The sequence below is a fragment of the Lineus longissimus genome, chromosome 1 (genome assembly GCF_910592395.1).
Source record: "Lineus longissimus chromosome 1, tnLinLong1.2, whole genome shotgun sequence".
NCBI classification, from domain to species: Eukaryota; Metazoa; Nemertea; class Pilidiophora; order Heteronemertea; family Lineidae; genus Lineus; species Lineus longissimus.
This window is the reverse complement of record NC_088308.1, coordinates 17,659,479-17,686,946: the sequence shown is the minus strand read 5'-3', so window position 1 is coordinate 17,686,946 and position 27,468 is coordinate 17,659,479. Positions and strand designations below refer to the sequence as shown.

Here is a 27,468-nt window from a genome sequence, read left to right as displayed (position 1 = left end):
GAGGTGTCCGCTAAGGGAGGTTCCACTGTATATAGATCGATGTGACTCCTCAAGTCGGAATAATGGTTCTGTAGCTTTGAATACAGCCGACCTACAGGAACTATCAGTTTCTATCATCTCCCATTCTCTTCATGATGACGCTTGGGGGATTCACTAATATTCAGATGATAATTTAGAGAAAGAAATAAAGACCTGGATGCAAATATGAATTGGTATATTTCAACAATCCCATTAACAGACTATTTACATTATAAAACCATCAAACACAACATACGACAATAAACATGCATTGTTATATAACTGTTATGTATTTGTGTACAGATAAATCAAATTTAATCAATTTCCCTTTTGCGCTTACACCACGAAATATTGGTGGACCAATTGCACGTACACCACCACATTGCCGCGACAAATTGGTTCGGCAATCCATTGCCGATACAAATTGCCGGGCGAATTTGTCCCACCAAGCTTGATGGTCCAAATTCGCCCGGCTTGTTAAAAGCTCGGCTTTGTCGTGGTGTACGAGCAAATGGATCGGCAATTAGCTAGTTAGATGGTTCGGCTCCAGGCGGCGTTTTCGAAATGGCGCTTTCTGCTTATTGTTTGCGCGCCATCTGTAGCCGGATTTTATAACTAGCTGCAGCGCTGGTGTAAGCGCTTGGTGGATTTTCGATGGTGCGGCATTGGTTCGCGAACCAAGATTGGTGGTCCATTTTCAGGTGGTGTACGTGCGGCCAGACTACGGTGTCAGACACGGAGATACGCGGGAAATGCCGTATACATGTACATCTGTACAGTAACCCATGTTAACGTGTATTAGTCCCATTGCAATTGAATCCACTTATTCCCTTCATTCCCAATACCTCTGTATAACATAAAAGAAGATGTTTAAAATCACAGTGGAGAAAACTTGATCGCTCTGTATTATTGTAGATGTTAAGGCCTTCATACACTACATGACAAAAGTAGAAATCAGCTGCTACAAAAGTCATCTTCGACAAAAGACATTCTGGTGACATTCCACAGAAATCGAAATTTCTCCACACACTGATAGACATGTGGACGTCCAAAACGCACCTGCGACATATGTTTCCAGGTGACACTCGACATTTGCTACAAAATGATCCCGACAGGACACAGAAATCACCATTTGCCACAAATATTTTTTCGACTTTCCAAAGTTGTTGACTGGTCACTACACATTCATGACACGTCAACAATGACTAAAACTCTTCTACACCGACGTCACACTTCATAACCATGGCAGACACCGAACTGGTCGCATCGGTATGTCTGTCTCTCATTATCATCATTCGGCGAAGACGAACCAGACAAATGCGATTTTCTTGATTACGTCATCTGCTGTTAACATAAACAACGGCGGGCATTAAAACAGTACAAGCTCTCAAGTATAAATCAACATGAATGACATTTAGATTTTGCCTCAGAATCTTCGGACTATAGGACTGTAGCCTGTGTAGCACGCAAAGAGAAGTGGCTCCGCGTGCGATTTGCTCTGTCCTCATTCTAATTTAAACGACCAATGAACATTGATTCATAAGTAGTGGATGAATTGCAATCAAAATCACAGGGTTTACATCCAATTTTCTTGTATTGTCTTCCAAGCAAAAATATTAAACTGGATATTAATATTTTGTTCATTTATTTCTTGGGTAAACGTGTATTGGAATTGGTCGGGGCATATTTACCAACATTACCAATGTGAACCTTACCGGTGACGTCAAATTCAGTAGCGATTTCGGCTATCTTTTTCCTCTTTTCGTTCCTATCGTGGAACAGAGGGGACTTGACGTTGAAAAGACATTCTTGCGCCCCCGGAAGGTCACAAAATCTTGATGTTTTTTTCTAAATACCAAGTAGCCATCTTCCTGTCCCATGAGCAACAGGTCTCCAAAAATTGAACAAGTTCAATTTAGCTGTCCACAGCTTTCCACAGGCTTTCCACAGGGGTAAACATGTCCACAAAGGTCACTGAGTGAATACACACTGAATGACTTTTGTAAAAGATGACTCAAGAGTTTGAAGCCGGAACGGCCACCTGAAACACGGTCACAATAGTCGTAATCATCTACACACCTATTGACTTTTGTGGTTAACGTTATACAACTTTCAACAAGGCGGGACATATGGATACTTCGTACAATCGTATACACATTGCAACATTTTTTTGGAAATAAGCCACTAAATGACTTTTGTCATGCAGTGTATGGAGGCCTTTAGGAAACATCCAATTCATTGATACGATATCACGACAAAAAACCTAATTACACAGGGCTGATGTACTAATGATCACCTAACATCGAGTCAACAAAACTAAAGTTTCTAAAGTTACATCTAGATTTCATTAAGATTAATATTATCTGAAAATAAACAATTGGCGCTTTATTAATTAATCGCATTCAGTGCGCCTGTGAATAACCAGGAAATGCAACTGGGAAAAAAATTCGTTTCATATATTGTTCAAATTTAGTTACACGTGGATGCCTCTCATTCACTCTTACAATAGCAATCCAATAATTATCCCAATATTAATATAACAATGTCTTTCACACTTCCCCAATTGTTTGTTATTGATTGCAAGTATTTAAACGAGAATTATATCATCAAAATTAACATTTAAGTTACACATTAAATAACTGTATAGATTGTCACCTGCGGGCAATATGACACGCCATTGCAATTAGAAAAAGTATACTGAGTCTCAGTAAAAATGTTTTTAGAGTTCATCAAGAACCAGTCACAAGTGTATACCTGATAATATGTAATAGTATTTCAGAGAGATGAGATATACCAGCCACAATTATTCAGAAACTTTATTAATATGAAAAGTAACTTGAGGGAATGATACCTATAACGTTAAAAAAACATCCACCAAACTTCATGGTTATAACTCATCTTTAGTACTACCTTTCTTAGTTTCCTTCTTATCAACTACTTCATCATCATCATCACCATCATCACCATCATCTATGTAATTTGCCTCTCTACGCTTCACCTTCTCCTCTTCCGTCCAGGCAGTATTTTTATAATTATCATCACTAGCATCGTCATCGACCAATACATGTAGTTTCTTCCTCTCCCTTTTATCCGCAGTATTCTTCTTAACATTTTCACTAAACTTCTTACCATCTCTACTTGTCTTCTTCGTATCTTCATATTCACCATCCCTATCAGCATCGTTATCAATCAGCAGCTTCTTTTTCTTCTTCCCATCACTAGCCTCTTTTTTTTCATCCCGATGCGATCTCATCCCAGTATCTTCATCGCCACTGTCCTTAAAGTCATTCGCCTTGCGATTCAAAATATCCTTCCCGTCATCCGACTTCTTCCCAGACTCAGTAAGAGTTGCGCGACCAGTGCCCGGAACAATCTTCTCCTTTTCGTCACTGTCCACATCTGTCCCCTCTTCCTCCGCTTCGTTGTCCGTCTCCCATGTGGTCTCATACTCACTCTCGTTGCCGTCTCCATTGTCCCCCATCGTCCTGATCCCGTCATGGTCCATCGGTCCAGCCATACCTCCTTGGGATTCCAGACCTTCACCCTCAGGCCCGTCAACGCTTTCATCCTGCAAAAGCACAAATGCATGACATACTATATACTTTTTGTAATGTATGTGAAACAAAGAATGAATGAAAACTATGGATTATGAAACTGTGAAAGACTAGACATTATCAATTTTTGTTATGACCTTCTCATCATTTAGTCAACGCTATGATGAGTGGCAGGCTGTCTGAAGTAAGTCCCGTCTCACCAAGCCCTCCTGGAACTTACTTAGGCACAGAGGCCAAAAGATAATGTCAGAGAATGTGTCCAACATCTTGGAACAACATTAGTCAGTAGCAGGTAACAGTACTGAATGATGCAGATTCCAAAGCTTGAAGTAAGTCTAAAAAAAGAGGGACATCAACAAACGAACCCACTTACCGGTTCATAGTCCCTGTCCACATCCACACAGGCTTTTATCCAGTCGTAACAGATGTGGTCAACAAACTCTTGCGTGGGCATCTTCGGTCGGCCGGGGTTTTTGTACTGTTCGTAGAGTCGTTCCTCCAGGTCTTCGTCGTATGTGCCTGAAAGAACCACAATTTGACAAATAGCGAGACAAACTCAATGACACTTTTTTTTCCACGACCAAGGTCTGACTTGATTTGATATGTTCAAGGGAGACTGCGAAGTGTTTCAGGATCATGATTGTTTGTTAGGCAATGGCTTATATCACAACAAACCTTGACAAGGTCCGGTGGCCATCATGACTTAATGAGTTATTGAAATGATTCTACTACTCACCAATTACGTGCAGGCAGGCCTTGGTCATTTTGGGCGGACTCCATTTGTAAACGGTGAGTACCCTTGGGCTACACACGGCATCCATAGCTTCTACGATCCTAATCATAACATTGTCTATTGCATTCTTGGACAGATTTTTGTCCATTTCTGAAGAAGAAGATTACAAATACAGTTGCGTACGACCCGGTTGGGTTAGTCATCGATGGATGTTGTTGGTTCATTCTAAGAGATAAGATCACGGCGCAGAGTATAGCAAAAATACGCACGCCTAGTGTGGTAGTATGAGGAATACTGATTACTGATTATGAATCCGGATCCTGATTATTATGATAGATTTTTATTTAAAACGAAAATGGCCAGCTGTTTATGATCTATCTTAAATACACACCTTTTATAGCAGCTTCACATCCCTCGCAATATAATTCTGAGAAAAAAAATGATATAAAATATGTTAATACTTGTTTGTTTCATCAGTTGTCAGAAAAGGGCAAAGCCTTCCATACGCCATGTTCATACCCATTCGTTGGTGTCATTCTCAGCTTATTATATCAAGGAATTGATACCGAACTGGAGATACTTGTCACTGTCTGATCAAACACTACGAGGTGGGTAGAACTTAACAAATGTACATGTCGGCCCCGAAACCGAGGTGCCTCGCTGTGCTTCGGTGAAATCACAGTTCAACCTGGGCGATATTTTGTGAGATCGACATATACACGGAGACGTAGTTCATCGCCATTTCATAAAAATTTCAACATCAACATAAATGTTCTCTTTAACGAGAAATAACCCTGTTGGATGTCTGATGGCTTACCTTTCGACATTCCCAGTGGAAGCCTTGGTTCTTCTTCACCACGAATCCATTGACATTCCAGAAGAAACACCAGAAATATGAGGAGCATGCCCCTCACTAGCGCCATTTTGGAACCAATTACACGTTGTCGTCAAAAGTATATATCTATTGATTCCTAATGTCATTGCATATGAAACAAACACGTGAAGTTTGCGGAGTAACTAGGCAACAGAAATAACAAAATGTTGGTCGAGGGTGGCGATTATCATATCGATGCATATTTCTATTGAAAAACTTTAAGTTTGTGTCATATAATAATGGTTGTTAATTGCCAATAGGCATATTGTTAAACTCGGTTTCATGAACCTTTTATGATATCCACTGGTTATGTATATATATATAATTGATCGACCATGTTTTACTATGAATCACCAATAGAAGGCAGTGTGTGGAACTGTGGTTTCCCTCAGCATCGAGTATTTTTCGTTACTCAACACTTGACAACATTAACCCAATCCTTCTTATCTGAGACACTGGTAAAGAGTGCATAACTATACTATTGCTTGCAAGTACATACAGCCGCGAAAGCGGAATGAAACTGACCACAAAGCTCGTGAAAGCGGAAAAACTTTGACGCCACGGCAAACCACTGCAGTGAAATCAGATCTTTAGTGTTCAACGTAGTAAACAACTCGCGTCAAAATTACAAAACCCTTGGGTTCGTGATTGTCCCAGTTCTAACTTTTAACGCCATTGCCCTAAATTTGCAGCCGGGCTGTATTAAGAGAGAAAACAAATCACCAGAACTAGTATGTCCTTCTGTGTACTCACACTCTGTTGTCATTCATAAACAAGTTTAGGCACGATTCAAATGATACGGACTTATCGTTCATCCTCGGATTATAAATGTAGCAATTAAAATCATCATCACATAAAGAAATAAACTTGGCGTGATAATCACTCCGTGGCTGTCTGTGTTGCACGCATGTCCTCTACAGCACGACGTACATTTCAGATAGGTCAATCCGTATCCTTGGAACTTACATCCATAGTAACATGTGTCCGTACAGCTTCTTTCAATGCTGATCTTCACGCCATGAAGCTCGACCCTCTCAACCTTAAATTGTAATTCATTCTAGATTAGAAATACACGTACAGGTTGTTTGATTAAGGAATTGATTCCGAACTGGAGGTATTGGTTGTCTCACCCAAACCGCTCGTAATGTAGACCAAAACCGAGGCGTAGCCTATATTTAGCTCCACCCGAGCGGTTTGGGTGAGACAATCAATACCGACAGTGAGGTATCAATTTCAAACATCTCAAATCAAATATTGAATAATGTGGTTTTAAATGCTTTTGAAATGCTTCCACTTTTGCACTAACCCAAGCGGTTTGGTTGTCTCCCCCAAACTTCTGTGGTGAAAACGATGCTTTATATATTATCCATTATGAAAATGAAATATTCTCACTCGGGTATTTTAAAATTATCTCTCATGTAATTAGGTTTGTTACACTTTGAATAAAATAATTAGCTACTAAATGTCGTCTCGTCGCTGGTGGTTTAAATGAAAGTTGTGTGTCTCCAAGCCTGATATATACTAGTATCTCAAAAGGCATCTCCGTATAACAACCTATGTGTGAGTGTGATCGAGCGAATAATTTTAAATACTCAAGAATGAAGTGCCAAGAACCATACTCATATATATGCTCTCAGCAACACTGTCCATGTGTCTCCTCAAAGCAAAATGGTGGCAAAAGGTAAACTTCTAAAAAGGGTTAACGTTCGCTTCTCCGGCCCTGCACTGCACGGATGTCTGTGAGATCTGCTTTGACGGCACCTATCAAAGCTACAGAGATCAGCGTGGGTATATTTATTCTCTGCAGTCATACCTTGCAGTATTTATCTTTCATGCCGCAGGAGATGATGTCTACTTTGGGAAGGTTTGACTGGCAGGTGTGGGCTGTTGGGTCGTATGGCGTGATTTTGTAACTTTCCTTACACGTGTAGCAGGAAAGATTGGTACCAGTCAGTCCTTCATAGTAGATGCCTCCGAAAGCTGAAAACATGGGATTTCAAATAATTTCTGTTCAAGTTTCAAATGTAGCTCATACATGTGACAACTAAGACACCACGTGTTAATCTTTCGTCTTTAAATGCGAAAGTAAATTTGAAACAGAAAACTGGAAACTGGAAATAAAAGTTGATTCAGAATGTATCACTGATCAAAATCAAAATGTGTAGTTGATACCATAATCGAAGTTTTTTGTCGAAGAGAAGCATTCGACCGTGGCTTGGTAATAATGGATGAATTCGCCGGAACAAAACAATTTTCCTTTGCGTTTATTATGTCTTTTATCTATGGTTTGGCCAAATCAGAAGTTATATTCCTATAGCACTGAAAGAACCCTTTCTAATAGCAGCTCTCAAAGATATATCTTCCACGGCGTGTATATGTCTATTATTAAAATCTGATATTCCATTCATTGCTTAGCAATATCACACATAATGGACAGTCTTATTTTTAGTCGCTACCTTTGGAAATGAGAGATCAAGGACGTTATTGCCGTCACGATTAAGGCATCGTTACAATTACCACAACTCTGGTGTTTTCCTAATTACAACGGAGGTTTTGAATTCCTGTCTCAGATTGGCCATACTCGGCTCAATAATCAAATTGGGATACTCCTCACATTCATTATCTTTAAGCCAATGTCACTCCCATAAAATGCGAGTGACACTGGTTTTCCACTGATGAATAATCACCCAGTAACACGAAGTAGGCAGATGGGTGACAGCTAATTAGATGACTGGTCAGTGCGATGAAAAGCAGAATCGTTGCCACCAGAAAGGCATACTGAACTTCCAGCGGTGCTGCCTTCGCACCGCGTTGTCTGGAAGCTGAACAATGTAAATACATTGAGGGTCAAGTAGATATCTTAGGCGTACCCGTCATAAGTTTATCTTTCCTGTGTCACTTATAGTTGTCCTTTCTACCTTTCATATGACTGGTTTGAATATGCAAAAACAGTAAGCGTATCTGAAGAAATGAATGTCGTCCGTTACCTGCACACGACACCAGGATTTGTTGTCTGGTTATCATCCAATTTAATAAATATTTTTGCATTTTCTACTTGGTGGCGTGCCAAAGAAAAACAATTATCTCGGAGACATGTGGGGCCTGATCTGATGATCTGCGGTGAAATGGCATCCTCACTCAGTAGGGAGAGTCATTTCCCAAATGGCCTGGGCACGAGACTCCATCCGTGTTTTCAAATGCGCATTTAGGTCGTGGGCGATAGCTAGCAAGGATGATAATTCCCCTTCTCGCCACTTTGCGCCACCACATGTAGCATAACACTGGCTGATCTCTAATAAAGGATTTTCGCTGGTGTTGGGTTAATTTTAATCTACATTTTGTAATGGCGCAACAAACCAACGGCGACTAAGGCGTGCATCACACGCTCCACTGTACGTGCGTCACTAGGCGAGCCATTTCTATCTGGAAATCTTCATTACCCGTATTTTTATAAAACAAGGTCAAAAGTAGGGGCAGGAAGTCAATTAGCAATGAACATGGAGCTCTCTTGTAGCGTTATCCAAAATTTCCAATTTTTATCTGGAAGATAATGATTATGAAGATGTACTGACTGATAGGTCAGAAATACCTGTAAAATTTCGTGCCTTTTTAAGATTCTGAGAAATAGATAAATAAATAATTTTGTCAACAAATTTTATTATGTTTCACTACCAAATTCTTTCGGTTTTCGAAATCTCAATTTTTGTTTTTGCGCATCCACTTTGTTACTTTGTTTCTGAAAAAATAGGAGCTTTACTCCACGCTACAAGTAGTTGAAACGATTTTTCCTTATTTATAGGAAATTGGAATGGTGCATACATCTGTTTGGTTTTGAGGCAAGGATCAATAAAAACCAAATTTCAAAGAATTCCGGAAAGGTTCAAATAAATTTGAGAATGTGAGGTGATCTCTTGACGAAATTATTTCTAATCCTTCGTGAACTATGAGTGACAAATCCTGTCCAAAACAAAACACACCCTGCTAGACAACCCTTGTGAATTCGATGAACAGATCACCAGAACAAAAAAGACTGGCTCACGCAAACGATAATGTCAAAGCAGTGATGATTTTATTTCAATCTTCAGATGGAATGAAGACTAGCCATTACATAGGAATACGGGAAGTACCTACTCGCATCTTTTTCATATGACACCTGCCATTCTACTTTCCTTTACAATAACCTTCTAATTCTTGGTCACATCCTCGCCTCTCTTTTCAAGGGCTTTACTAGCCAGTTTAAGACCAGCCTTGGCTGCTTCCTTCCAGTGGCTCTTCACGAAGTTCTTGAAAAACAACCTCTTGGCGACCTCTTCGGACTCTTCCTTGGTCACATCCTCGCCTCTCTTTTCAAGGGCTTTACTAGCCAATTTAAGACCAGCCTTGGCTGCTTCCTTCCAGTGGCTCTTCACGAAGTTCTTGAAAAACAACCTCTTGGCGACCTCTTCGGACTCTTCCTTGGTCACATCCTCGCCTCTCTTTTCAAGGGCTTTACTAGCCAATTTAAGACCAGCCTTGGCTGCTTCCTTCCAGTGGCTCTTCACGAAATTCTTGAAAAACAACCTCTTGGCGACCTCTTCGGACTCTTCCTTTGTCACATCCTCGCCTCTCTTTTCAAGGGCTTTACTAGCCAGTTTAAGACCAGCCTTGGCTGCTTCCTTCCAGTGGCTCTTCACGAAATTCTTGAAAAACAATCTCTTGGCGACCTCTTCGGACTCTTCCTTTGTCACATCCTCGCCTCTCTTTTCAAGGGCTTTACTAGCCAATTTAAGACCAGCCTTGGCTGCTTCCTTCCAGTGGCTCTTCACGAAATTCTTGAAAAACAATCTCTTGGCGACCTCTTCGGACTCTTCCTTTGTCACATCCTCGCCTCTCTTTTCAAGGGCTTTACTAGCCAATTTAAGACCAGCCTTGGCTGCTTCCTTCCAGTGGCTCTTCACGAAATTCTTGAAAAACAATCTCTTGGCGACCTCTTCGGACTCTTCCTGGGTCACATCTTCCTCTCTCTTGATGGTTCTTTCAGTGGCAACACTGCAAATGACCACGGACAGGACCAGTAGGATGACGAACTTCATTTTATCTGGAAGATAATGATTATGAAGATTTACTGACTGATAGGTCAGAAATACCTGTAAAATTTCGCACCTTTTTAAGATTCTGGGAAATAGATAAATAAATAATTTTGTCAACAAATTTTATTATGTTTCACTACCAAATTCTTTCGGTTTTCGAAATCTCAATTTTTGTTTTTGCGCATCCACTTTGTTACTTTGTTTCTGAAAAAATAGGAGCTTTACCCCACGCTACAAGTAGTTGAAACGATTTTTCCTTATTTATAGGAAATTGGAATGGTGCATACATCTGTTTGGTTTTGAGGCAAGGATCAATAAAAACCAAATTTCAAAGAATTCCGGAAAGGTTGTTCGTCCTCCAGATCCCCAAACGATGCGGACATAATATTTATGAATGGACTATAAGCTATGTGGTTCGGCTTGGTCTCAGAAAACCAGTTTATTAAAGAACGTCGCGAAATAAGGGGTGGGACAGAAAAATTGGAGTTGCTCGGAAAAGTGCCTAATGACCCCAACTCTTTTTAGTGTTTTTATTATTCAGTTTTTAATGCAGTTTAAATCAGGGTATTTTTCATGCCTCAGAATTTGAAAAAGTGTTTTGCTTCAGTGTATTGCCTTCATCCCAGTGTCGGAGGCCAGTGGCCAACATTGAATTCCAAGTGTGCTGCGTTCTCTGTGAAATTGTAAGCTTTTCAGGTTGTTTTAAGAGTACAGGCTCTAACCTTTAAAATAGCATAATTACGTTTTTATCTAGACTGGTTTTCGGAAGTAAAAAAAGTGATATACATGTACAAATATACCCGTATTATGAGTTTGTTCATCAACAAACCCAAGAGGTGAAACATTATCGCTGATGAAACACGGACCGTCAAACATGCTCACTTTGCACTAAAAAACTTTTCCACGCCCGTAAATAGCGGGGTCTAGTGAATTTTGGAAGATTTCTTAAAATGTACAACGTTTTGTTGGCACAATCCCCGATCGATTGAGTTTTTGTGAAAAACGATGCTGAAAAAACTTGCTAACTTCGCCACATCATGGGGTTTCACTGGGTTATATACTTTCGTCTAAAAAACAGATCGGGAGTATTATCAAAAGGAACTCCGGTAGTGACGAAAAATCCTTTTCATTGGCTGATACATCTGCCTTTCGGGCGATGGATGAAAGTATGGCGATGTCAGCAGATTTTGGGTTTGGCTCAGTTGGCATGTTTTACGGGAGTAATAATGAGAAGAAGAGTAACGATGTAACAGCGTGGCACTTACCTTATCAACGGGTGCTTCCAGATTCGAATGCTGACAGAAATCATTGAGGGTCTCGCATTATATCGTCTTTCTCATGAATTAATCAAGAAATAATTAAGAATTAGAAATATGCGAATAGAAATTGAGTCATTAATTTTAACTGCCGTTCTGGGTTTGGCCCAGCTGTTAGTGTCTGTATGGGCGGTTATTGCCGCAAATATTCACCAACGCGCGAGGGATAGCAAGTGACTCCTAGAAGCCGATGAGGCGTATAGTTCGTGGCGCGTATAGCTGTAATTTCTAAAACTGCATTTCCTAGAATCGTCGTGAGGGATAGATACCGCGAGCTCTAGAATCCGCAGGTTCCAGAACCGTGTGCGATAGATCTCGTGAGGGATCGAAGTTCCAAAAAAATCCGTTATGTGGCGCCACTATCTCGTAAGCGATAGCAGTTCAAACGATTTCCGTTATGTGGCGCCACTGTCGCATATTCGTGGTGTAGAAGAGCGTGTAGAAGACTTTCTCTTACGGTCGAATTGAGTCTAGACATATTTGACAAAGTAGTCACACCAGTTTTGCTATATGGTAGTGAGGTGTGGGGTAACCAAAACACCGAGTTGCTGGACCGTGTACAAGTTAAATTTTGTAAATATTTGCTACGATTACCGTTAAGAACTCCTACAGTAATGGTAATGGGAGAACTTGGGCGACACTCTTTGAAGATTCACATAGCCGTGCGAATGTTATCTTTTTGGAACAGACTCAGAATTGGAAAAATAGATAAATGGGCTTATATCTTTTATAACATAACTAGGGAGCATTTAGACAAGGGTTATTTAAACCAAGGCTGGTGTAAAAGTGTGAAAACTGTTCTAGACAGCTGTGGCCTCACTCAAATTTGGTATACTCCTGAGGTTTTGTCCCTACGAGAACTGAAAATTGTAGTTGAACAGATAATGAGAGACCAGTGTGAACAACTATGGAGAAACGAGGTAAATAACGATTTCAGATGTACAATTTATAGAATGTTTAAACAAAACCTGAATATGGAGCCCTATGTTAAAAAATTACCATTATATCAAACGGTCAGTATTTGTAAATTTCGTACTGGATCTATAAAATTCCCAGAAACAGTAACCAGAATGTATAGAAATGAAACTGCAGAAAATATTTGTGGTCTTTGTGACCAGGTTTGTGTAAGAGACGAACTTCATTATTTTATTACGTGTCCGTATTTCCGTCACATGCGAGTAAGGTTGTTTCCAAACTTAAAAGAATTACCTCAGGTTTTTTATCATGAATTTTTCAATCGCATTATGACTAAATGTTCCCGGGTAAACTTAGACAATATTCATGGTTTTTGTAAAGAATTCATCAGCTTGGTCCACCATATGTAAATGTTAAATCATATAACCTCTTATACCCGAAAGGGTTTTTTGGAGAGAAATAAATTATGTTATGTTATGTTATGTTATGGTGTAGAATCAGGGTTTATACTCGGGTTTATATCACTAGCCTCTGCTGGAGGCTGTCTCGGCTGCAGCTGATCGGGCTGCTGCTGGTCTAAAATCTGCACTACTTGCTGAAGCAGTAGTGCTGCCTGTTGCAGCTGCCACTGGTCGCACATTTTTAAAATTGCAACGAAAGTAGCCTACGCATGTACGCGCTTTCTGACAGTGACAAGTACCACGTGTTGAGGCCAACTGACAGTAGTGTCGCTTACAGCAAAAACAATACGACGACGTCAATATGCGACAGTGGCGCCACATAACGGATTTTTTGGAATTTCTATCCCTCACGAGATCTATCGCTCACGGTTCTAGAACCTGCGGGTTCTAGAGCTCGCGGTATCTATCCCTCACGACGATTCTAGGAAATGCAGATTTTAGAAATTACAGCTGTACGCGCCACGAACTATACGCCTCATCGGCTACTAGGAGTCACTTGCCATCCCTCGCGCGTTGGTGAATATTTGCGGCAATAACCGCCCACATGTCTGGCTAAAGGTAATTCCACATTCGGGTGTTTTATGCCGCGTATCGTTTGTGAGAGGTGCGATGTAAAATACATTGTATATAATATACGTAGGCCCTCTGCATATGTAGCATTACGTAGTGTGACATTCATCTTTTATTGAAGGATTCTGCCTTACATGCAATTGAAACTAAACGTAGGCCCCCCTGTCTGAAACCAAAATTATTGTTTTAACAAACGGGTGTCACGTAATAGGTCTTGGCTCCGGTCCGTCCAACATCATTTCTGTAGTGTCATTTTTCATCCTCTTTGAAAATAAAGGGGGATATAAATCCCGGGGAACTGGGGAACATATCATCGAAAAACTGTCCAGAAGTTCTGCTGTGGCAGCCATTTTGAAATTGAAAATGGCGGTCGCAGCAGGTACTACTATCATGTCAGTGATACCTAAAATATAGCAAATGGTCATAAAGTACATTTGAGCAAAAAAACGTTTTGCTGTAATAAGCTCTTAATACATGTCTGTGCAAATAATCAGGCTTGGCAAATGAGATGCATAATTTTAGTGGTGGCCATCTTGGAATCCAATATGGCGGCCATGTGACGTCATCGTCAATGGCACCATTCGATTGGTTGGGTTGGACTTGATGACCTAGCTTTGAATTTTGTTAGGAGCCGTATTAAAACTCAAGTTATAGCCAAAAAACTGTTTTAGGTCGACTTCGACGAGGCGACCATATTGAAATTCAAGACGGCGGTCAACAGGAGCCGCCTTTTCACTGTCACCAATCTTTAAATGGTTTGGCAGCCTACAATCTTTAGGTTGGTGTGAAAACTATGCGTGCCATTTACCATTCGCCATCTTGAAATCCAAGACGGCGGGCATCTGGAGTCAATTTTGACGCTGCCATTCGATTGGCCATACCCAAGAACATGCAGTTAGCCGTTCATCCATCTCTGTAGCTAATTTAGAACAAAAGTTATCATGAAAAACTGTCAAGGGGTCCTGCGGTGTCGGCCATTTTGAAATTCAAGATGGCGGCCGCTATAGTGCGATTTTCAGATGTCACCCATCCTGAAAGGACCCGGGTAATGTATACCTTGGCATGCAACCCGAGGAAGATATGGCCTGGGTAGAGTAAAGCAAGTTAGGCAGACACCTGCCCAGTATCACACCGACGAAACCCGAGCCACTGGACCACAGTAAAAATAGGAAGAATTGGCGCTCTATGGTTGGCTCCAGATATCTGCGCATACGTGTAGCAGCCCGTTTCTTCACTAATTTGATTCTAATCTGATTAAAAGGTATGACAATATTTAAATAATTATTTCTACCAACTGTTGCCTGCATTTTTAATGAGGATATTTCAGGTAAACAGAGCATAAATCAATATCCAGGGCACCGTCATTTGCATGTGATCGGTTCTGGCTAAGTATTGACCATATGCAGGCCAAATATTTGGAAAAGGCTCGTACATGTAACATGGGTGTAGATGTCTGACAAGATTATCCGTAAAGTTCAATAAAAGTGAAAATCTCTTGAAAATCAAATGAGATGGAGTTAGTTGACAGCACGCCCATATCTCTCACGATTTTAGGTAAAGATTAATAGGAAAAAACAGCCTGAAGAGACGTCATTGTGTGGAAAAGATCAAGAAACAGTGACTTTGTTGTGGTTTTACTCACAACCTCACATTTGCACCAACTCAAGATGTAATTATGGCTTTTTCTGAACTAATTGGAAAATGAATTTTTAAAACGACTTCTTTTTTTTTCCTTTACCCTTTTCCCCTTTCCCTACACGTGTCATGCGTCTCATTTAGCCAGAGCTCAGCAAGTTGTGTCAGTGTCAATGATGCTGCCGTTAACTTAACTTGATTTAAGACGATAAATATCAAGTTAAGTTAACGCCAGTGCCTGTGACAAAATGTTTTTTTGAGCAACCAGACCCTGCTCACATTTGGTTGCTTTTTTTATTTGCAGACTAATGAAAATGTTATTTCATGTCCAGCCTGACTGCTATCAGGACAGACCTTTGGATCACTGGCCGCGGTGCATTTGGGGCACCAACCTGCAATGGACTGACAACTGTCTCATCTATATGCTTGATCAACTCATACAATCGACAATGAAGCCAAGTCCCCATAAACCCATTCTCGCATACCAGTGTCAGCTGTATGCTCCTTCGCTCGCTTGCATTTCTATCCTGTAAGCCATGTGCGGCTGTGTCCTTGTTATAAAGACTATACATGTATCACTTTATGCATGATTGTGCAGATCCGGCAGTGGGTTTTTTTGCGGGTGTATCATTGCTACGGTTTACGATGAAAAAGGTGCAGGAAAAAAGGAACGGTAAAAAGCTACAGGAAATAGAGGTACTGGAAAAAAGTACAGGAAAAAAGGTACAGGAAAAAGTACAGGAAATGTTTTTCTCTTGATTATAGGAATTTAAGTACAGCAGTGCCGAATTATTTTGATCAGGAAGCAAGCTTGTCTTGTTGTGGCTTAGGCCGGGGTTTCTCCAGGAAAAATAAGCTGTGTTTGAGGGGGAGAGCAAGATTATGAGCAAAGGGAAACCAAAATAACTTCATCTTATACAAAAAAAGACGTTGAATCCCCCCCCCCCCCTCTCCCCTCTGCACGAAAGAAAGTTATCACTCCATTCATTAAAAAAACACATCTTTTGTTGTTTTATTCTTAATTAAATGAAAGGTGATTTATTCAGACACGCGTTCCTGCATATGTCTTCTTTAGCTGGATACCATCTCAAGGACAAGCATAGATATAATCAATCTAACTGGCCAATTACTCTCCCCCTAAGTATGTCTTCAGAGAGATCCAAGCCTAAAGCAAAACAATAGTATCTGAAAACAATTTTAAAAACTCCAATCACAATCTTATTTGCTTATATTTAATGGCTATCCATATCACCTGATCGGACCAATTAGACTGGATGCTACGATAGAACAAATTATGTACGAGTAGTTATTCCCAATCCTGGAGAAACCCTTAAAGCCACGACAAGACAAGTTTGCTTCCTGATCAAAATTAAATAATAAATTGGGCACTGCTGTACAATGCAGAAAACAAACTAAATTCCTGTTTTAAATTCTAAATCTTTTTCCTGTACCATTTTTCAGTACCTTTTCTACCGTACCTTTTTTTCCTGTACCATTTTTTCAGTACCTTTTTTACCTAGGCCTACATTCCATTGCTACAGACATGACAGAGCAGGGTGCCCCATTTTGACATGTACCAGCGGTTGCAGTCGCAACATCCTAGCTGAATCAGGTGGGTCCGTACTGCCAAATGACCAGACAAAATGGTATAAGGCCGCTTACACACGCAGGCAAAAACCCGATGAGATCCGATCGAATCCGACATTTGCAACGCGACGTATATTAACAGCTGGATGAAAAGCGGGGTATAAAGCTCGGCTCAATGCTTGATGTGATGCTTAGTTTGGCTCAGAGAGATGTAGTGTATAAGATGTACATGAGATGCTCAGAAAATGCATTTACCGGTATATTACATTGTATTATGACTGGATGATTATCTTGTTTGCTTGAATGGGGCAATCATTCTTCACCGAGTATATTTATGCACGGATCTATAGCACTGCGATATACATGTAGATCCGTGATTTAAGCTCTAGACATCGTGTGGTTTTGCGGCTCGCTCTCATTAATCTAGCCAATACAATCAATCCCTTCTCTTTATCATTCTTAGTCGGGTTGGTTGACAATTATCGGGATACATGGCAACCATATGTTCGAGATATAGAGCGAATTCTGACAATCCCACGAATACAGTGCAAAATATTAGAGGGCTCACGCAATTTTCACGACCAAATCGACTTAGCCTGAGTAAACTCAATCCTCTGACAGGATATGATGAATGACCGACGGGAGAATGACATTAGGCGCAAGTTTTATATGACTGCCTACTTTTCATGTGCGACAGGATTGATCACGGATGTATGACATCTTGACCCTCAATATATTGACATTGCTAAGCTTCCAGTCAACGCGCGTCTATACATTGATGAAAAGTATGCAATCTATTTGACACTGAAGTTGATCAGTTTTACTCACTCATAAACGCGGAAAGGGTAAATGTCGTCCTGGGTGCACCTAAGCCTGATATCTCGGGAAGTGTAGCGTTTTTAAATCTCATGCAAAAACCACAATTTTCTTTTTATTGAAACTTACGCAGTGTCACTAGAGAAGATTAAAAGGGAAACCTCGTGAAGTCCTTTCGCAATCCAGTTCATATTAGCAGCGCAGTGGCCATGGAAGGTGAAGTCGGTGTGATCGAAAAACGGGCTCACCATATGCTGTTTTATGTACCGTATACAGATAGTGTACATTGCATACAGCAGAATCAGATCAAATTTGGGTGAGGTGCACCGTAAAATGAGACGCGCGATATACAGAAAAATGACACGTATTACTTCAGTGGTATGTGTGGAGGCTACGGAGGCAAAACCGCTGGAAGTTCAGTATGATGTATGTATACATTCATAAAACCTTTATTTCTAAGAGTTTACTAAATACAGTGAAGACGGCTGTCAAACACTGATCATCAACCATTTTATGAACGCTGGCATAAACATCCTTTTAAATTGCACACGTTGACACAGGTAAAGACGGTGATCAAACCGGAATGTTGAATCAAGACCGATACACTCTTTATTTAGTTCATGAAACAATATTTGCTAGTGAAATTAAACGCTGATTGATATTCGGGACGCACACGTGTGTCACCCTGCTTGGACTAGTTAAATTACCGATGTGCATTGATATAACGGTTAACGTCATAGTTTGTCAATGCATACCTTGTCAATTGAAAACAACATGTACATGTAGTTGCGATGTAAGCTATATGTATAAAAAAAAGCCTTAAAGAGTTAAAACAAAATTGGACTCTTAGATATATTTGCAATTGGTATTTGTGCTGACGCAGTCGCATTCGGAGGGAACAGCCACCGCATCTCCAATTGCGCGTTATGATACAGTATTTTACCTCCGTCTACGACGAGAAACTAATTTAAAATGATTGAGTTGGTTCCCATGTTTATCGACAGGTGAAGATATATGAACGCCATTATATCTTAACAGAGCGGTGGCGTCTTGGCTCTGCATCACACATGGCGCGGGGTGATAGGACTCGATTATACCGTAATTTAGTGATTTAGTTGTTGTCTTCAGGGGAAGACTGCGATTATTTGAGATACCAAACCATGGCGGATTAACCGAATGAGCGGGTTCGGATCATTAGGAAAATGTTACTGTCTTGGATTGTATTGTCTCTTACAGGGAGCCGTTTTTTTCCTATTTTCATGACCCCCGATCACCCATGGGTGCAAGCCTACGCATGAACCCATATAACTCCTGTTGCGTGAATTCTAGTTGGTCACATCAATTATAGACAGAAAAAAGCTATGTATCACATGGTCACCCAGACACATTTACAGATATCGAAGTGCTGATCACTGAATGTCTCTTAAGTATCGTAAGAAGCTCTTACCTTTGTCTATAAGTAGATTAAAGAGTGCAATCCATATAATTATCCACTTATTGGACACCATCTTGCTTGTCACTCATCCAGGTTGACACGGACTGCTACGAAAGATGATTCGAGGTCACCTTTCAGTAGGGCCGTTTAGACGACAGAAAAAAGGCCCGATGAGATCCGATCGTATCCGAATGCGGTCTAAATTTCCCTGGTGTAAACGCAAACCGATCGGGTCTCATGTGGTCCCATCGGGTCTTCAAGTGGTCCACCTCTTTTGCTGGTTCCATCGGGGCTAATCCGGATGCATCCGGATGCATCCGGATCAAATTTGGTCGTCTAAACGCGATCGGGCCTAATGCGGTCTCATCTGGACTAATTTTTTTACCTACACGCATGCGTATTGGATACGGCAATGCTTCCTTTCATTATAAACACGTGTATTTTCGCGGGAATTGATGTCGTTTTGATTGTCAGTTTTATAGTATTTTCTCTTGGCTTATTTTCATTATTCCAATATGGTGAAGGATAATTTCACGGACACGATTGTTTTCGATCTCATACATATTTGGAGCGATCAATCCATTCAGCGGAAGCTAGACAGCAGCTACCATAAGAACGAGCTTGCCTAGTACCATTATAACCCGCATTGTGGCGCTAAATCGGTGACGCCACCGCGACATCATGCGGATTATTGGTGGAACCAAAAGAAATTAGTCCACATCAGTCCTCATTGCTGTTAGCGTCTAAACAGGTACATTAAAATGAGACCACATCCGGTCTGGAATGGGGTTCGATCGGATCGGATCGGAATGCGGTCTTATGCGGTCTTTTTGGAAAGCGTCTAAGCGCTCATCCCATGATCTGGATCTGAAATCGTAATCGGATCCTCAGAGTTCGTTCAAAACATAACTCATTTTCGAGAGCTGAAATGTCATGATAATTTCGTGGTAAGCTCCGTTGAGAGGTCACCTGGCTTGCTCACCTGAATTTAGACGACAGAAAAAAGGCCCGATGAGATCCGATCGAATCCGAATGCGGTCTAAATTTCTCTGGTGTAAACGCAAACCGATCGGGTCTCATGTGGTCCCATCGGGTCTTCAAGTGGTCCACCTCTTTTGCTGGTTCCATCGGGGCTAATCCGGATGCATCCGGATGCATCCGGATCAAATTTGGTCGTCTAAACGCGATCGGGCCTAATGCGGTCTCATCTGGACTGATTTTTTTACCTACACGCATGCGTATTGGATATGGTACTTCGGCAATACTTCCTTTCATCATAAACACGTGTATTTTCGCGGGAATTAATGTCGTTTTGATTGTCAGTTTTATAGTATTTTCTCTTGGCTTATTTTCATTATACCAATATGGTGAAGGATAAGTTCACGGACACGGTTGTTTTCGATCTCATACATATTTGGAGCGATCAATCCATTCAGCGGAAGCCAGACAGCAGCTAACATAAGAACGAGCTTGCATAGTACCATTATAACCCGCATTGTGGCGCTAAATCGGTCCTCTATGGGCCACCGTAGATATAGCTTCTTCCTGGAGCGAATAGGAAAATACTCGACGGTCTGACTTGTTCATGTTGTGACGTCATGAGGTCACGTGACTTTGTGCGGGTTTTTCAAAACGTCTTCGGCAGTTGGCCAGTCTGACGCGATTAAAACAGCGATTTTATAATAAATTTAATCAAAAATGGAAAATTTGAGCTTTACATTTGTGATCAACAATTAAAAACGGACGTATTTCCGCCAAGTTGTAAATCACATCATAGTATCACTTTAAGTTTGTGTCATACAATATGTTAAACTCGGTTTCTTGAACCTTTTATTATATCCGCTGGTTATGTATATATATATAATTGATCGACCATGTTTTACTATGAATCACCAATAGATGAATCACCAATAGATGGCAGTGTGTGGAATTGTGGTTTCCCTCAGCATCGAGTATTTTTCGTTACTCAACACTTGACAACATTAACCCAATCCTTCTTATCTGAGACACTGGTAAAGAGTGCATACATATACTATTGCTTGCAAGTACATACAGCCGCGAAAGCGGAATGAAACTGACCACAAAGCTCGTGAAAGCGGAAAAACTTTTACGCCGCGGCAAACCACTGCAGTGAAATCAGATCTTTAGTGTTCAACGCAGTAAACAACTCGCGTCAAAATTACAAAACCCTTGGGTTCGTGATTGTCCCAGTTCTAACTTTAACGCCATTGCCCTAAATTTGCAGCCGGGCTGTATTAAGAGAGAAAACAAATCACCAGAACTAGTATGTCCTTCTGTGTACTCACACTCTGTTGTCATTCATTCAAACAAGTTTAGGCACGATTCAAATGATACGGACTTATCGTTCATCCTCGGATTATACATGCAGCAATTAAAATCATCATCACATAAAGAAATAAACTTGGCGTGATAATCACTCCGTGGCTGTCTGTGTTGCACGCATGTCCTCTACAGCACGACGTACATTTCAGATAGGTCAATCCGTATCCTTGGAACTTACATCCATAATAACATGTATCCGTACAGCTTCTTTCAATGCTGATCTTCACGCCCTGAAGCTCGACCCTCTCAACCTTAAATTGTAATTCATTCTAGATTAGAAATACACGTACAGGTTGTTTGATTAAGGAATTGATACCGAACTGGAGGTATTGGTTGTCTCACCCAAACCGCTCGTATTGTAGACCAAAACCGAGGCGTAGCCTATATTTAGCTCCACCCGAGCGGTTTGGGTGAGACAATCAATACCGACAGTGAGGTATCAATTTCTATTCTGAAACATCTCAAATCAAATATTGAATAATGTGGTTTTAAATGCTTTTGAAGTGCTTCCACATTTTGCACTAACCCAAGCGGTTATGGTTGTCTCGCCCAAACATCTGTTGTGAAAACGATGCTTTATATATTATCCATTATGAAAATGAAATATTCTCACTCGGGTATTTTAAAATTATCTCTAATGTAATTAGGTTTGTTACACTTTGAATAAAATTATTAGCTACTAAATGTCGTCTCGTCGCTTGTGGTTTACATGAAAGTTGTGTGTCTCCAAGCATGATATATACTAGTATCTCAAAAGGCATCTCCGTATAACAACCTGTGTGTGAGTGTGATCGAGCGAATAATTTTAAATACTCAAGAATGAAGTGCCAAGAACCATACTCATATATATGCTCTCAGCAACACTGCCCATGTGTCTCCTCAAAGCAAAATGGTGGCAAAAGGTAAACTTCTAAAAAGGTATATTTGCTTTACGGAACCATATAAATTGAGTCGTCCAGGGAGAACAAAATTTTGATATGATATACCCGGCCTTATTCAGAAACACTTTCAAGTAAATTCAAATCGTTCAACATCTGCGAAATATCTTGCAAACCTGACTGAAGTACATGTAAACATTGTAGATGCCACTTTTAAGGAAGCCACCTACCATGTGCATCCTGAGGAAATCAGGGGTTAACGTTCGCTTCTCCGGCCCTGCACTGCACGGATGTCTGTGAGATCTGCTTTGACGGCACCTATCAAAGCTACAGGAGATTAGCGTGGGTATAATTATTCTCTGCAGTCATACCTTGCAGTATTTATCTTTCATGCTGCAGGAGATGATGTCTACTTTGGGAAGGTTTGACTGGCAGGTGTGGGCTGTTGGGTCGTATGGCGTGATTTTGTAACTTTCCTTACACGTGTAGCAGGAAAGATTGGTACGTCCAGTCAGTCCTTCATAGTAGATGCCCCCGAAAGCTGAAAACATGGGATTTCAAATAATTTCTGTTCAAGTTTCAAATGTAGCTCATACATGTGACAACTAAGACACCACGTGTTAACCTTTCGTCTTTAAATGCGAAAGTAAATTTGAAACAGAAAACTGGAAACTGGAAATAAAAGTTGATTCAGAATGTATCACTGATCAAAATCAAAATGTGTAGTTGATACCATAATCGAAGTTTTTTGTCGAAGAGAAGCATTCGACCGTGGCTTGGTAATAATGGATGAATTCGCCGGAACAAAACACTTTTCCTTTGCGTTTATTATGTCTTTTATCTATGAATTGGCCAAATCAGAAGTTATATTCCTATAGCACTGAAAGAACCCTTTCTAATAGCAGCTCTCAAAGATATATCTTCCACGGCGTGTATATGTCTATTATTAAAATCTGATATTCCATTCATTGCTTAGCAATATCACACATAATGGACAGTCTTATTTCTAGTCGCTACCTTTGGAAATGAGAGATCAAGGACGTTATTGCCGCCACGATTAAGGCATCGTTACAATTACCACAACTCTGGTGTTTTCCTAATTACAACTTACAGAGGTTTTGAATTCCTGTCTCAGATTGGCCATACTCGGCTCAATAACCATTATCTTTAAGCCAATGTCACTCCCATAAAATGCGAGTGACACTGGTTTTCCACTGATGAATAATCACCCAGTAACACGAAATAGGCAGATGGGTGACAGCTAATTAGATGACTGGTCAGTGCAATGAAAAGCAGAATCGTTGCCACCAGAAAGGTATACTGAACTTCCAGCGGTGCTGCCTTCGCACCGCGTTGTCTGGAAGCTGAACAATGTCAATACATTGAGGGTCAAGTAGATATCTTAGGCGTACCCGTCATATGTTTATCTTTTCTGTGTCACTTATAGTTGTCCTTTCTACCTTTCATATGACTGGTTTGAATATGCAAAAACAGTAAGCGTATCTGAAGAAATGAATGTCGTCCATTACCTGCACACGACACCAGGATTTGTTGTCTGGTTATCATTCAATTTAATAAATATTTTTACATTTTCTACTTGGTGGCGTGCCAAAGAAAAACAATTATCTCGTAGACATGTGGGGCCTGATCTGATGATCTGCGGTGAAATGGCATCCTCACTCAGTAGGGAGAGTCATTTCCCAAATGGCCTGGGCACGAGACTCTCCATTCGTGTTTTCAAATGCGCATTTAGGTCGTGGGCGATAGCTAGCAAGGATGATAATTCCCCTTCTCGCCACTTTGCGCCACCACATGTAGCATAACACTGGCTGATCTCTAATAAAGGATTTTCGCTGGTGTTGGGTTCATTTTAATCTACATTTTGTAATGGCGCAACAAACCAACGGCGACTAAGGCGTGCATCACACGCTCCACTGTACGTGCGTCACTAGGCGAGCCATTTCTATCTGGAAATCTTCATTACCCGTATTTTTATAAAACGAGGTCAAGAGTAGGGGTAGGAAGTCAATTAGCAATGAACATGGAGCTCTCTTGTAGCGTTATCCAACCACATCGCGGGGAGTATGATTTTACATTTAAACCAATTGGACGATCGCATTAGAATGATCATGTGCTACCCCGGTACGTTTCTTGGTCGACCGTTGGTGCGGCGGGTGATGATAGGTTAGCCGACGGCGATCGACCCAGCTTAAACTCCAACGAGACATTTAAACGCAGTAACCGTTAGAGAAAGATTCTGGACCTAGAAGAAGGCCAGTGACCCCATGCCTACCCTTACTCCATATTCTTTAATTACCTTTACCCTTACACCCAATAGAAATAGATAAGTTAGTTTTTGCCTGTTTGTCAAAAACAATGTCCTTATAGGTAAAGTACAACATCTACAATCTTTGAATTGAATGATGATTCGTTAATTTGTATATATTAGTGCTCTTAGGTCATGTTATATCAGGGATCTTGATTTAGCCGTTCGGGTGTATATATATACTGGAACATCATTCACATCCAAATGGCGATCCGCTGAGCACAATTATGGCACTTGACCGTTTTTTGGTTAAAATCAGTGAATAAATTTGAGAATGTGAGGTGATCTCTTGACGAAATTATTTCTAATCCTTTGTGAACTATGAGTGACAAATCCTGTCCAAAACAAAACACACCCTGCTAGACAACCCTTGTGAATTCGATGAACAGATCACCAGAACAAAAAAGACTGGCTCACGCAAACGATAATGTCAAAGCAGTGATGATTTTATTTCAATCTTCAGATGGAATGAAGACTAGCCATTACATAGGAATACGGGAAGTACCTACTCGCATCTTTTTCATATGACACCTGCCATTCTACTTTCCTTTACAATAACCTTCTAATTCTTGGTCACATCATCGCCTCTCTTTTCAAGGGCTTTACTAGCCAGTTTAAGACCAGCCTTGGCTGCTTCCTTCCAGTGGTTCTTCACGAAGTTCTTGAAAAACAACCTCTTGGCGACCTCTTCGGACTCTTCCTTTGTCACATCCTCGCCTCTCTTTTCAAGGGCTTTACTAGCCAATTTAAGACCAGCCTTGGCTGCTTCCTTCCAGTGGCTCTTCACGAAATTCTTGAAAAACAACCTCTTGGCGACCTCTTCGGACTCTTCCTTTGTCACATCCTCGCCTCTCTTTTCAAGGGCTTTACTAGCCAATTTAAGACCAGCCTTGGCTGCTTCCTTCCAGTGGCTCTTCACGAAATTCTTGAAAAATAATCTCTTGGCGACCTCTTCGGACTCTTCCTTTGTCACATCCTCGCCTCTCTTTTCAAGGGCTTTACTAGCCAATTTAAGACCAGCCTTGGCTGCTTCCTTCCAGTGGCTCTTCACGAAATTCTTGAAAAACAACCTCTTGGCGACCTCTTCGGACTCTTCCTTTGTCACATCCTCGCCTCTCTTTTCAAGGGCTTTACTAGCCAATTTAAGACCAGCCTTGGCTGCTTCCTTCCAGTGGCTCTTCACGAAATTCTTGAAAAACAATCTCTTGGCGACCTCTTCGGACTCTTCCTGGGTCACATCTTCCTCTCTCTTGATGGTTCTTTCAGTGGCAACACTGCAAATGACCACGGACAGGACCAGTAGGATGACGAACTTCATTTTATCTGGAAGATAATGATTATGAAGATTTACTGACTGATAGGTCAGAAATACCTGTAAAATTTCGCACCTTTTTAAGATTCTGGGAAATAGATAAATAAATAATTTTGTCAACAAATTTTATTATGTTTCACTACCAAATTCTTTCGGTTTTCGAAATCTCAATTTTTGTTTTTGCGCATCCACTTTGTTACTTTGTTTCTGAAAAAATTGGAGCTTTACCCCACGCTACAAGTAGTTGAAACGATTTTTCCTTATTTATAGGAAATTGGAATGGTGCATACATCTGTTTGGTTTTGAGGCAAGGATCAATAAAAACCAAATTTCAAAGAATTCCGGAAAGGTTGTTCGTCCTCCAGAGCCCAAAACGATGCGGACTTAATATTTATGAATGGACTATAAGCTATGTGGTTCGGCTTGGTCTCAGAAAACCAGTTTATTAAAGAACGTCGCGAAATACGGGGCGGGACAGAAAAATTGGAGTTGCTCGGAAAAGTGCCTAATGACCCCAACTCTTTTTAGTGTTTTTATTATTCAGTTTTTAATGCAGTTTAAATCAGGGTATTTTTCCTGCCTCAGAATTTGAAAAAGTGTTTTGCCTCAGTGTATTGCCTTCATCCCAGTGTCGGAGGCCAGTGGCCAACATTGAATTCCAAGTGTGCTGCGTTCTCTTTGAAATTGTAAGCTTTTCAGGTTGTTTTAAGAGTACAGGCTCTAACCTTTAAAATAGCATAATTACGTTTTTGTCTAGACTGGTTTTCGGAAGTAAAAAAAGTGATATACATGTACAAATATACCCGTATTACGAGATTGTTCATCAACAAACCCAAGAGGTGAAACATTATCGCTGATGAAACACGGACCGTCAAACATGCTCACTTTGCACTAAAAAACTTTTCCACGCCCGTAAATAGCTTTCAAAAGACAGGTAGGGGTATTCTAAACAGGCATACCAAATATCTGCAATTCTATCAAGCGGGGTCTAGTGAATTTTGGAAGATTTCTTAAAATGTACAATGTTTTGTTGGCACAATCCCCAATCGATTGAGTTTTTGTGAAAAACGATGCTGAAAAAACTTGCTAACTTCGCCACATCATGGGGTTTCACTGGGTTTTATACTTTCGTCTAAAAAACAGATCAGGAGTATTATCAAAAGGAACTCCGGTAGTGACGAAAAATCCTTTTCATTGGCTGATACATCTGCCTTTTGGGCGATGGATGAAAGTATGGCGATGTCAGCAGATTTTGGGTTTGGCTCAGTTGGCATGTTTTACGGGAGTGATAATAAGAAGAAGAGTAACGATGTAACAGCGTGGCACTTACCTTATCAACGGGTGCTTCCAGATTCGAATGCTGACAGAAATCATTGAGGGTCTCGCATTATATCGTCTTTCTCATGAATTAATCAAGAAATAATTAAGAATTAGAAATATGCGAATAGAAATTGAGTCATTAATTTCAACTGCCGTTCTGGGTTTGGCCCAGCTGTTAGTGTCTGTATGGGCGGTTATTGCCGAAAATATTCACCAACGCGCGAGGGATAGCAAGTGACTCCTAGATGCTGATGAGGCGTATAGTTCGTGGCGCGTATAGCTGTAATTTCTAAAACTGCATTTCCT

At 40.7% G+C, this 27,468-nt stretch overlaps 3 protein-coding genes and 1 long non-coding RNA gene across 4 annotated transcripts; all 4 read right to left on the bottom strand.

Moving 5' to 3' along the window:
• Nucleotides 1-218: 218 nt before the first annotated feature.
• Nucleotides 219-5,205, bottom strand: LOC135492419 (protein starmaker-like). The gene is made up of 5 exons (XM_064778940.1): nucleotides 5,123-5,205; nucleotides 4,697-4,732; nucleotides 4,309-4,455; nucleotides 3,946-4,091; nucleotides 219-3,586 (listed from the first exon to the last, which is right to left on the bottom strand). Exons 1-5 carry the CDS (start codon nucleotides 5,130-5,132, stop codon nucleotides 2,906-2,908), a joined length of 1,020 nt encoding a protein of 339 aa, XP_064635010.1. The 5' UTR covers nucleotides 5,133-5,205; the 3' UTR covers nucleotides 219-2,905.
• A 223-nt stretch (nucleotides 5,206-5,428) lies between these two features.
• LOC135492374 (uncharacterized) lies at nucleotides 5,429-19,139 on the bottom strand. The gene is made up of 3 exons (XR_010448073.1): nucleotides 18,996-19,139; nucleotides 6,993-7,159; nucleotides 5,429-6,218 (listed from the first exon to the last, which is right to left on the bottom strand). It is a non-coding gene; the product is annotated as an uncharacterized LOC135492374 (long non-coding RNA).
• Nucleotides 9,232-11,579, bottom strand: LOC135492310 (uncharacterized). The gene is made up of 2 exons (XM_064778732.1): nucleotides 11,514-11,579; nucleotides 9,232-10,256 (listed from the first exon to the last, which is right to left on the bottom strand). Exon 2 carries the CDS (start codon nucleotides 10,249-10,251, stop codon nucleotides 9,364-9,366), a length of 888 nt encoding a protein of 295 aa, XP_064634802.1. The 5' UTR covers nucleotides 10,252-10,256; nucleotides 11,514-11,579; the 3' UTR covers nucleotides 9,232-9,363.
• Nucleotides 19,140-24,960: 5,821 nt separating the features above from the next.
• Nucleotides 24,961-27,240, bottom strand: LOC135492239 (uncharacterized). The gene is made up of 2 exons (XM_064778606.1): nucleotides 27,173-27,240; nucleotides 24,961-25,853 (listed from the first exon to the last, which is right to left on the bottom strand). The coding sequence occupies exon 2, from the start codon at nucleotides 25,846-25,848 to the stop codon at nucleotides 25,093-25,095; it is 756 nt and encodes a 251-aa protein (XP_064634676.1). The 5' UTR covers nucleotides 25,849-25,853; nucleotides 27,173-27,240; the 3' UTR covers nucleotides 24,961-25,092.
• Nucleotides 27,241-27,468: the final 228 nt, after the last annotated feature.